The 11,573-nt window shown below is 49.8% G+C and overlaps 2 protein-coding genes across 2 annotated transcripts; one reads left to right on the forward strand and one right to left on the reverse strand.

Moving 5' to 3' along the window:
- Positions 1–83: 83 nt before the first annotated feature.
- rex1bd (required for excision 1-B domain containing) lies at positions 84–3,451 on the reverse strand. The gene is made up of 5 exons (XM_056604757.1): positions 3,321–3,451; positions 2,794–2,876; positions 2,292–2,496; positions 767–855; positions 84–374 (listed from the first exon to the last, which is right to left on the reverse strand). The coding sequence occupies exons 1-5, from the start codon at positions 3,321–3,323 to the stop codon at positions 302–304; spliced, it is 453 nt and encodes a 150-aa protein (XP_056460732.1). The 5' UTR covers positions 3,324–3,451; the 3' UTR covers positions 84–301.
- Positions 3,452–4,924: 1,473 nt separating this feature from the next.
- fam78bb (family with sequence similarity 78 member Bb) lies at positions 4,925–7,306 on the forward strand. The gene is made up of 2 exons (XM_056604736.1): positions 4,925–5,187; positions 6,784–7,306. Exons 1-2 carry the CDS (start codon positions 4,925–4,927, stop codon positions 7,304–7,306), a joined length of 786 nt encoding a protein of 261 aa, XP_056460711.1.
- The last annotated feature ends 4,267 nt before the right edge of the window (positions 7,307–11,573 follow it).

An 11,573-nucleotide genomic window follows, 5' to 3' on the forward strand; every position in this document is an offset into this window, starting at 1 on the left:
AGAGAGAGAGAGAGAGAGAGAGAGAGAGAGAGAGAGAGAGAGAGAGAGAGAGAGAGAGAGAGAGAGAGAGAGAGAGAGAGAGAGAGAGAGAGAGAGAGAGAAATGACGAGAGAATGCAGCAGTAGAGAGGCGGGGCCAGGGGGATGGAGGCGGGGCCAGGGGGATGGATTCAGGCCGCGTGGGACACCAGGGAGGTGGCAGCGGGGGCGGAGCGAGGAGTCCATCCACCGCTCCATCACTTTAGCTCCACCCCCCTTTTGTTTTAACATCCTGGCGATGCACCAGTGGAGAGAGGGAGCTGTCAATCACACTCTTCCGAGTCGTACTTGAAGTCCTGCATGATCTCCGCCAGAGCACCCTGGGTCTTTATGATGCTGGGGAGGGCGGGGGGGGGAGAGGGGGGGAGAGGGGCACATTTTAGCCACATCCACACAGACAGACACCTCCGACAGAAACAACTACAAGTCTGCATGTCCCCCCAGCTCCTGGAGCCACTCTGGGATTACCCCCCCCCCCTCTAGACCAAAGAACACTGGAGCTCCCAGGTTTTCTGCAGACATTTGAACAATCCAAACCAGTTAAACATCCCAGAGCCGAGGCCCAGTGGGTCTGTGAACGTTTGGAGGCCTCAATATTCCCGTGCAGAGCCTTAGCAGAAGCCTGCGAGGCAGAGTGCACGAAGCGGGAGTTGAGAGGGAGGGAACGGGGCCAGCGAGGGCTGAAAGTAGTAAAAGTCAAAGAGGTTTTCTATTACGGCTGTTCTTACTCCTGCTTGATCTCCTGAATCTTCTCATGACAGCCCTCCTCTTCTGGGTGATCCTGGGCCCTCTGTCTGGCCATCTGCAGCATGGCTGTCTGTTAACAAGGTGCATCACATCACACACGTGCAAACCATTCGTCGGCTTTCAACAGGGCGGACGAAAGGGGAGAGACGGACAACCGGCAAAAAGGCTTCTTTTAACAATCGCCGGGGAATCGCACGCATGGTGATGTATCGCGTTTGTAACTCGAATACGTATTGTTATCAGCCGTATCATAAACGAGGTTTAGTGCCCGTCAAAGAAAGTGCGGTTGAGCGTTTCATGGAATGCAGACCGTTGTAAAAGGTGGGAGAAGAGCCACGGCATTGTGGTCCGACTGGACGAGTCGTGGCCTGAAATAGCTTCTAGGATGAGTGCGGCCGTTCTTTAAACTCACAGTAATCATAAAATGCAAAGAGGCCAGACCTCAAAGACTAACATTATATGGCAAAGCAAAAAAAGAAGAAATTGCCTTTTTTGCTTAGCTGTCGGTTTTAGCCGCGCAAAAATAAGTAGGAAACCAAAGTCATGTAAACCTGAAAACAACAACAACATTTATAAAACCCCCACAGGGGAATTCATTTTGATATGTTAGCCATCCTAGCGACAGGAAGCAATGCTTTTCCACCGGAACTCTGCCACCTAGTGGTGAAACGATAAGTCGCGCATGGTCGTGGATTTATTATTGCCATTCAATCATCACTACTTTCTCAAATGATCCAACCCCGATCTTTAACATTGAGTCATTTAGCAGACACTTATTTCCAAAGTGACTTACAATAATTGGATTACGTAAGTGCTGCATGAACAGCTTTTAGAACAAATGGACTCACTTATCAAAACCAGAATGATGAGGACAGTACGTTTAGTTGAATAAGCTCACAATAGATACCTCTCAGAAATACATATATTATAATTATTTGACCAAACGCAATATTGATATTAGGAAAATGCTACCACTTAACAACGCCATTAATCCTAGTAAAACGTGCAACACTATGACAGGATGAGTAGAGCGCTGCTATGACAGGATGAGTAGAGCTACTATGACAGGATGAGTAGAGCGCTGCTATGACAGGATGAGTAGAGAGCTGCTATGAATGGATGAGTAGAGAGCTGATACGACAGGATGAGTAGAGCGCTACTATGACAGGCTGTGTAGAGAGCTGCTATGACAGGGTGAGTAGAGCTGCTATGAAAGGTTGAGTAGACCACTGCTATGACAGCGTAAGTAGGACACTGCTATGACAGGATGAGTAGAGCTGCTATGACAGGATGAGTAGAGCTGCTATGACTGGATGAGTAGAGCGCTACTATGACTGGATGAGTAGAGCGCTACTATGACAGGATGAGTAGAGCGCTACTATGACAGGGCGAGTACAGAGCAGCTACGACAGGATGAGTAGAGCGCTACTATGACAGGATGAGTAGAGCTACTATGACAGCACGAGCACAGAGCTACTATGACAGGGTGAGTAGAGCTGCTCTCACCAGGTCCAGCTTCTGCTTCTCCTTGTGCTGCAGCGCGTCGATGTGCTCCGCGAGGTCCGGCCGCCGCAGCTCCCCCTGGAGCTGCTCCTTGATGCGCAGCACCTCCGAGGAGATGCCCAGGAAGGCCTGCGTGATCTCGTGGACCAGCTGCCTGTAGTGGTCGAAGTCGTACTGGGGCCCGGTCCGCAAGTACGCCTCATGGCCCCTGGACACACACAGAGACAGTCGATACAGAACGCATACAAAAACACACACACACACACACACACACACACACACACACACACACACACACACACACACACACACACACACACACACACACACACACACACACACACACACACACGGTATTATTTATATTATTAATTATAATACTTTTAATTATTGATTAAAAGTGCAAATTTCTTATTCATTGGTGAATTTATGAACTGGTTGACTCCTTGAATGTGCTTAAACCTAGGATCCCTGTATGCCTAGCTTCTTTGAACAAGCGACTTACTCCTCAAAGAGCCTGTACGCCTCTATTCGCTCTGTTTGGAGGGCGTAGAATCGCCTGATCACGGCTTTAAAGTCTGTAGGTACCTGGAGAGAGAAAGATAATGACAGATGAACAAACGACTAAATCTGTCATATTAGTGGTTCCTGTAGTGCAGATGACTCCGCTCTTATGGGATCCGAACCCATTCACTCACACGATACCAAACTAATATCAGGAGTGAACTGAACCACCTGGCTTGACAGATGACACTGAACCAATAGATCAGATATACCAGTATGTTGATCTGATCCTCATAAAATATGTTTAATATCGCCAAACAGAGTTCAATTCCTCCGAGTATCTCAAAAAGTGCTACTTTTACCCAGACATTAATTGTTTTTCTATCTCTAAACAATCAGTTGAGCCAAACCAGTCCCCACAATAAGTGAGGCTAGTAGCCCCTAGCTAACGCTAGCATCACACATGTGAGTTGTGTGCAGAAGTACACAACACGTACACGACACAAACACACAAAACCAGCCACTCACCATGGTGCTGGTGGAAAGAAGATATAACGAGTGGATTTTTACAACAGAAAAAAGTCTTAGAACAGAAGCTTGTTATCAATATTTCCGAGCATGATTCAGCTGACTGCGCTACCCTCCCACCCGGAAACGGCAAGGAGGCGCTGTTTCAAAATAAAAGCGCAGCTATAGTAGAAATGTCTGACATCCGTAACTCGCATTAGAAAACTCTGATCATTGTTATCCAACATTGTTGGATGTTATCTACAATGTTTAACTCTTCTAGTCTTTAGCTGGACGCATTAAAAAAACAATATTTTATTGTTTTATTTAATTTGTTATGCTGACATTTATTTGTGGCTTCTAGCCCATTCAATGAGTCTCCCCAACTCGAAGCAGAATGGTTTAATTCAGGATTCAGGCTTACTGCACTATGTTAATGCATAACCCGTCAGAGCCCTCTAAAGCAGGAGCTGTTAACAGTTCTACCTGTTGAGGATGCATTGAACAATCCAACAACATAAATCAATATGTCACGCATGGTGCATTAAAAGACTACAGTTGCCCATAGCTTCCTACTGATTATGTTGAGTAAACATTATGCCGACGGAAATAAAGTAGCTCTCAAGGCTAAGCTACTGTACGATGCTGTAAAGACGTGGACACTCCCACGCGGACCATCTTCCTCTGCAGCCCATTGGTCCGTTCAACATCTTCAGCACCACGGAGGCTGAACAGCGACACTCGGTCACACGGCTGGACGAAGATGAGAAGATGCCGCTAACTGTAGTCCACTTTTTTGGGGTTACTGTGTCAATATTTTCCGGGTGGTTTCGTTCCCGTGTGTCGATCATGCACAGTGTGGACGCAGACATGAATCGATCCCTCCGTCTCTCGTGTGGAACTCAATAGCCCCCCTATTCGCTCATCGTGCAACCGCCTGGTGTCGTCCAACTCTGCAAGAGAGGAAGCTAATTCTCACCAGATATGCATTAGCTGTCAGCCTCTGTGTATCTGGTATTTTTTTTATTTTCTTCCGCCTCGAGACGGATGACCACATGCAGCCAGACCTCCAGTAGCCTTCGTCTGTTTAGTTCCGAATCAGCAGGAACAGCAGCCCGTGTGAGGGAACCGCGTTCCGCACGCCACTGCAGCCCCGTGGCCGCCGACCACCGCCGCCTGGTGACATGACCGCTCGGGGCAGGAAGAAAAGGATCGGAGCTCTAGAGACAGACGGACACGTGGATCCAAACAGCGGCGCGGAGAGGAGCCCTCAGCTGGAGGTCCTGGTTCCTCTGGTCCCCTGGTCTATGGTGATGGATAGTGGCAAAAAGACCCCCACTGCCTCCTCTACTGTCTGAGGTCTGAGAGCCCCACAATATCCACCCTGAACCCCGACCCCTCCTCCCCCACGGGCCTACTCTGAAAACTTAGAATATTGTTGCAATCGTGGGTAAAAAACAAAAAACCCTGAGCTGATGGAGAGTTGAAATTTTCTTTATTTTTTTTTAATCTCAGATGCACGTCCACGTAAGATTGCGATCAGTCTAGCCCCAACTCCACCGTGGTCTCACCCAGGCCACCCGGTTCACTGGGTCACTCGCCTCGGTCCGCTTTCTTGCAAAACCATGGGTTGCATCCAGAGCATAGCCTGTAAGTCACGAATCAAACGGGAGAACATCATCGTGTACGACCTGTCCGCGACCATCGACCACTGTCCGACCATCATCGAGGAGAACTCGCCGATAGTGCTTCGATACAAGACGCCTTACTTCAAAGCCTCCGCGAGGATCGTCATGCCTCCCATTCCCCGCAACGAGACTTGGGTGGTGGGCTGGATACAGGCATGCACCCAGATGGAATTCTACAATACCTATGGAGACGTTGGCATGTAAGTACATCCCCCCCCCCCCCCACCCCGCCCCTCATCCCCATCTCTCCATTCCAGTCCACTATAGACGAAGCCAACGAGCGTTTTTCTCGTGTGTGTAATGTCTACGGCGGGTGTCAACATCTCGTGTGGTCACCGTCAGGGTGTGACGGTTCGTATGCATGCATGCATCGTGCACGGTGACACGGTCTCTCCGCGCACGGTGACACGGTCTCTCCGTGCACGGTGAACCGTGCTGGACCGCTCATGTTTCCGTTCCCACGGGCTCGCTCTCACTCCGTGTGCACGTAGCGCGACCAGCAGGTTAACTCTGTCTGTCTGCTTCCTGGATTCAAAACGCCCACCGACAGATTCTGTTCCTGTGACTTTGGCATCAAAATAGCGAGCCAGCTATAGATGAGCCCAACAACGGTTGGAGCCTGTGCTCCAACACTCACTGGACCCATGGGGCGTGGGGGTGGGTGGGTTGGGGGGGGGGGCATGTTATTTCTGACAACCGCCCATGTTATTTCTGCTATCATACAAGATATCCGATTTATGTGGACACCGATTCACTAGCCGACTCTACTGCTCCAACTGACAACTTCAGTCACATTGGCCTACAACCAGGTTGTGGACATATGCAATGAGACGCAGGGTTCAGTGAGGCGTGTGTGCGTGCGTGCGTGCGTGCGTCTGTGCTAATTAGCGTGTCAATTCGCTGAGGAAGGCGAGAAGGGAAAAGCTTAAGCTCATGTTACCAGATGGGTGTCCCCTGTTATTATCTACCAGATAACGATAGTAATGATCTGGCTCACAAGGAGAGGTCGATAATCCACACACACTCAGTGGACCCCCCTGACACTATCCTCAGTGCACACACACACACACACACACACACACACACACACACACACACACACACACACACACACACACACACACACACACACACACACACACACACACACACACACACACAGCATGGTCCATGCATGCCGTTGACATGGCTGCCATATGTCTGCAACGTGTATCCCTCTTAAACAACAGTTAAAAAACCCAACTCTTGCGTGTCTTACCCACAATCCCCCTCTCCTCCTGCCTGGCCTCCGTCTTACCCACAATGCTCCTCTCCTCTCCCCTGGCCTGTGTCTTACCCACAATGCCCCTCTCCTCTCCCCTGTGTCTTACCCACAATGCCCCTATCCTCTCCCCTGGCCTCCATCTTACCCACAATGCCGCTCTCCTCTCCCCTGGCCTGTGTCTTACCCACAATGCCCCTCTCCTCTCGCCTGGCCTCCATCTTACCCACAATGCCCCTCTCCTCTCCCCTGGCCTGTGTCTTACCCACAATGCCCCTCTCCTCTCCCCTGGCCTGTGTCTTACCCACAATGCCCCTCTCCTCTCCCCTGGCCTGTGTCTTACCCACAATCCCCCTCTCCTCTCCCCTGGCCTGTGTCTTACCCACAATGCCCCTCTCCTCTCCCCTGGCCTGTGTCTTACCCACAATGCCCCTCTCCTCTCCCCTGGCCTGTGTCTTACCCACAATGCCGCTCTCCTCTCCCCTGGCCTGTGTCTTACCCACAATGCCCCTCTTCCCCCCCCCCGCCGCCACAGGTCGAGCTGGGAGCTGCCGGAGCTGCGGGAGGGCCGTGTGCGGGCCATCAGCGACTCGGACGGCGTGAGCTACCCCTGGTACGGCAACACCACGGAGACGGTGACGCTGGTGGGCCCCACCTCCAAGCCCTCCCGCTTCGTGGTCAGCATGAACGACAACTTCTACCCCAGCGTGACCTGGGCGGTGCCGGTCAGCGAGTCCAACACGCCGCTGCTCACGGGCATCACGCGCGACCAGAGCTTCACCACCTGGCTGGTGGCGCTCAACACCACGTCCCGCGAGAAGATCCTGCTGCGCACCGTCAAGTGGCGCATGCGCGTGGACGTGCTGGTGGACCCCGCCCTGCCGCTGGGCTGCCGGGCGCGGCTGGCGGGCCGGCTGCACCAGGACCAGCCCCGCCTGCTCACCCGCATGGAGCCCGTCCCCCCCAACGCCATGGGCCGGCCCAACGCCAACGACGCCCAGGTGCTGATGTGGCGGCCACGCCGGGGGCCCCCCCTCGTGGTCATCCCTCCCAAGTAGCGCCGTGCGGGGGGGGGGGGTCTGGGGGTGGGGGGAGAGAGGAACTGAGGGGATCTCACCGGGCCGTGACGTTAGACTCACACCGGGGACGCGGGGCGCCGTGGAACGCTGCGACCCGGGAGCGGAACGACCAGCAGCGGGAAGGGGGGGGGGGACAGGGGGCCGGAACACACAAACACACAAACACGGTTAAAACCTGCGTGATGAGCAGTGCTGGGTGGGCCCCCCCCCCCCCCTCGCCTTACTCCCCCCGTCGCTGCCTTCCACTCCTCTGGCTCCCAGGAAGGACATCTGGCTCCTCTTCTACGGCTGTCTGGGGGGGGGGGGGGGGGGGGGACTTTACCCCGACCTCGCCCGGCCCGCCCAGTGTTTGTGTCCCGTCAGAAACAATCCTCAAGCTGAGCGTTGGTTGCCATGCAAACCTGTAGCAGGCCCGAACAACAACCACCGCTCTGGTCCCCCCCCCCCGACAGGCTCCAGACTTTAACAATCAAGCCTACAAAACAAGAACAAAAACAGAAATAATCAGTGAGATTCTTCAGCCTTAATGACGTGGAATACCGGCGTGCTCTCGACTGCACAGGGGAACGCAGTGCGCCGAATGTGTTACCACACAAGACTGACATGTGTGTCCAGCCAAGGTATGGCTTGTCGATGGGGACTTAAAACAGTCGTATGAAGAATTGTATTTTTGCGTGTGTGTGTGTGTGAATGAATGTGTGTGTGTGTGTGTGTGTGTGTGTATATGTGTGTTTGTGTATGTGTGTGAATGTGTGTGTGTTTGTGAATGTGTATGTATGTATGTATGCGTGTGTGAGCGTGTATGTGTGTGTGTGTGTGTGTGTGTGTGTGTGTGTGTGTATGTATGTATGTATGTATGTATGTATGTATGCATGTATGTACGTGTGTATGTATGTGTGTGTGTGAGCGTGTATGTGTGTGTGTGTGTGTGTGTGTGTGTGTATGTATGTGTGTGTGAGCGTGTGTGTATGTATGAATGTATGTATGTATGTATGTGTGTGCGCGTGGACATAGATCTATGTATACGTGGGCGTATGTCCTTATAGCTCATCTCAGCCTATGACAGGGCCTGATGGCAGGTCTTTGACTTGCTGCTCTGCCGCACCATTCTGCCTCCATATAGTATCACCGCTCCATCCACGACACGCACCACGAGGACTTCTGCACAAAACAAAGAGCAGAAGCTGGAGCCTTTGTTATTGCGTTTAGAGGAAGCGACACACGGCTTTGCTTTGATCATCTGCACAAAACGTGTGCGTTTAGGGGGATTCATCAGACGGCTTTGCAAAGCATTTGATCATGAATACTTTTAACTGGACGTCTAAAAAACGTGATTGTTATTCTCTCTGGGGAATTTCTTTCTGCCAGCGGTGAAAAAAAAACACATTGATGACAACTTTGTAGAAAAAAAACCATTCCCTTTGCGAGACTAATCCTATCCAGTGATTTTATAAGTCCTCAAATTGACCGCCTGTCTAAGGCTGGGTAGGGGGGGGAGGTAACTGGTTTCAATATTTACCCCTAAAAGCTTTGAACGAAAAACAAAGATGGTGTTCTAAGGGAACAGCATTCACTTTAAGTGGCGTGTAAGGTATTTTGGCCTTGTCAGAATTATACTAACAGTATGACATTTTCTAACTGTCTTTTTCTGCAAAAAGCCTTTCATGTGAAGAAAAAAAAAAACAATCAGCCAAAATGGAGTTCCGCTCAAACTCTATTTTTTCAATCACATTGATTCAGTACAGTTGAACGGTCGAGGGGTCTCAGTTGTGTTTCTAGATGCACCGCCCTCAGTGAGCCGGTAGGGGGTGCTCACGCTGAAATGTGGTTAGGACCCTCGAAAGCAATGACGTAAGATAGACTGTGGGAGTAATCATTAAACGACCCAGGTGCAAACCATCCATGCCTTCCAACACAAACATACACACACGCACGCACACTCGCACGCTCTCTCTCTCTCTCTCTCTCTCTCTCTCTCTCTCTCTCTCTCTCTCTCTCTCTCTCTCTCTCTCTCTCTCTCTCTCTCTCTCTCTCTCTCTCTCTCTCTCTCTCTCTCTCTCTCTCTCTCTCTCTCTCTCTCTCTCTCTCTCTCTCTCTCTCTCTCTCTCTCTCACACACACACACACACACACACACACACACACACACACACACACACACACACATAACTTATGTAGTGTTATATGAGCCATGCTCATGCAAAGGGCTGTTGCCTGTTACTTCACATAAAAAGCCCCGAAGCATTAGATTGTTGGATGGCAGGTGAATCTAGTGTTTTGCTACAGTTGTGGATATCAAGTCACACAACCACAGTCCTGACTCCTGACCTAAGAGTCAGATATCAATGGCACGTAATGCTGGCGGTGGTTCGGTTACTTCATATCACCAGAAGGGGCCTCCACACCACGTTAAATGCATCCCAAAATAATTATCCCAAAAAAACAAAGAAACTGTTTCTTGAGCAGGTTTGTGACGTCACGCGAAGGCGTGAATTCAAGCAGGGTGGTCGATGTGTTACCGTGGTAACTGAAGTCAATGCCTATTATGGGATGATTAAAAGGGAAACCCGTTTTTTGACCATAGCCATTAGACTCCTTGGTGTTGGTGGAAATGTATTTTTTCATTTTTTTTATCTGTTGTTTTGCCCCCTTCCCTGGGTGTTGTCTGTGTCTCCAGCGAGTCGTTCCTGCGTGACGACCCAAAGTGTCTCTTAAAGTTACAGATGTGCCTGCCCGAGTAGCCGGGATGGGCGGGGCTTACAGAGGTGTCGGCAGCGACTCATTCATGGACATCCATTCACCTGACTGACTGGAATGTAACACGTATGTGGGATGGTCTCGTCATTATGATTGTATAACAAAAAAAAAAAAAAAACAAGGGACGGATCTGGATGTTTTGGGAACTGGCTGAACTTTGCATGCAGTCTTTCTAAAAACCATTAAAAACAACTAAAAACCCATGATGGCCAGGATGATGGTGTCAGCGTATTCTTATCATTTGGAGAATGCAGGTACACTTCAAATGGCAGTAAGCTCCCCCATGTCTGCAGACATCATTTAGGCTGTTGTGTACTCGGATGTTTCAACAACTAAAGAGGGTGGACAAATATATCGGACAGAAAATCAATTCTGTGAAGAAATGTGTAACAAAATATGACCTGCGTTCATATTACAGGATGAAATTGTGCTTTCAGTGTACATAAAAGATCTGGGGGCACACACACACACAAACACTTGGAAAACATAGTCGTCCACAATACCCGCTTTATTTATCAAGAAACTAAAACATACGTGGTCCTGACCTATACCGACACGTTACACTCACACACACACCGAATCATTCACCTACTTTGGAGATCCCACCATTCAGATACTTCTCGTAACATTACCGTAATAAAACACCTTGAAGTCCCGTCACACTCCCAGACGGGTTCAAAACACCCCACTGATTTCATGATTTCAGAGACTTTCAAATCAAACAAAGTTGAATCAACATAACCTTTTGGATTATCGCTATCCATCCCACTAGTCATTTATAATCCTAAACATAATTTTTGCCCATTCCATGACACCATTAAACAGTAAATTAAAGTACAATCAAGTATACTATGGGCTAACAGTTAGCTCTTTATATTAGCTCTCTGTTTGAGTAACTGTTTACTGGTTACACAATACCAACATTAAACACAGGTCGGATGGTAGGGGGGGAAGAGAGAGAAAACAAATGTTTTTTTTTTAAATAAAAGAAATACATTTAGTACATCGTAATGCCCAGCCACAATAAAACATGGTTCCGTAAATCAACGTTAAAAGGAAAACTCAGCCACAAGAGACAGAAATGAGAACGTAATACCACCTCTCCAAGCCTTCGGACCAGGCTTGGACGGGATACACAAACACTACTCATTATTGGATGCTCCAACACTGCAGGGATGGATAGTCACCAATAGGAAGCCTTCTCTCGCTCATCATCTGGGAAACCGTTCAGCCCACATGCCTGGATCAGGTCACGCCGGTTTGGCAGTAACAAGAAATTGCAGTCCAACAAGTAACTGTAATAGTCAGTCAGTCAGTCATGGATTAAATTGTCCTCACGTGTCTCTGCACACACGGCAGCCAGCAGTTCAAAGATTGTCAAGTGGTGGTGACCGAGTCGACATAAGAAACTAGTTTGGTCACTTCTTCTTCCCCCTCCTCCTCCTCCACTCCATGGGTGGTCTTCCTCACCAAGGCACTTGTTGGTGTTC

The sequence above is a fragment of the Gadus chalcogrammus genome, chromosome 12 (genome assembly GCF_026213295.1).
Source record: "Gadus chalcogrammus isolate NIFS_2021 chromosome 12, NIFS_Gcha_1.0, whole genome shotgun sequence".
Lineage (NCBI taxonomy): Eukaryota > Metazoa > Chordata > Actinopteri > Gadiformes > Gadidae > Gadus > Gadus chalcogrammus.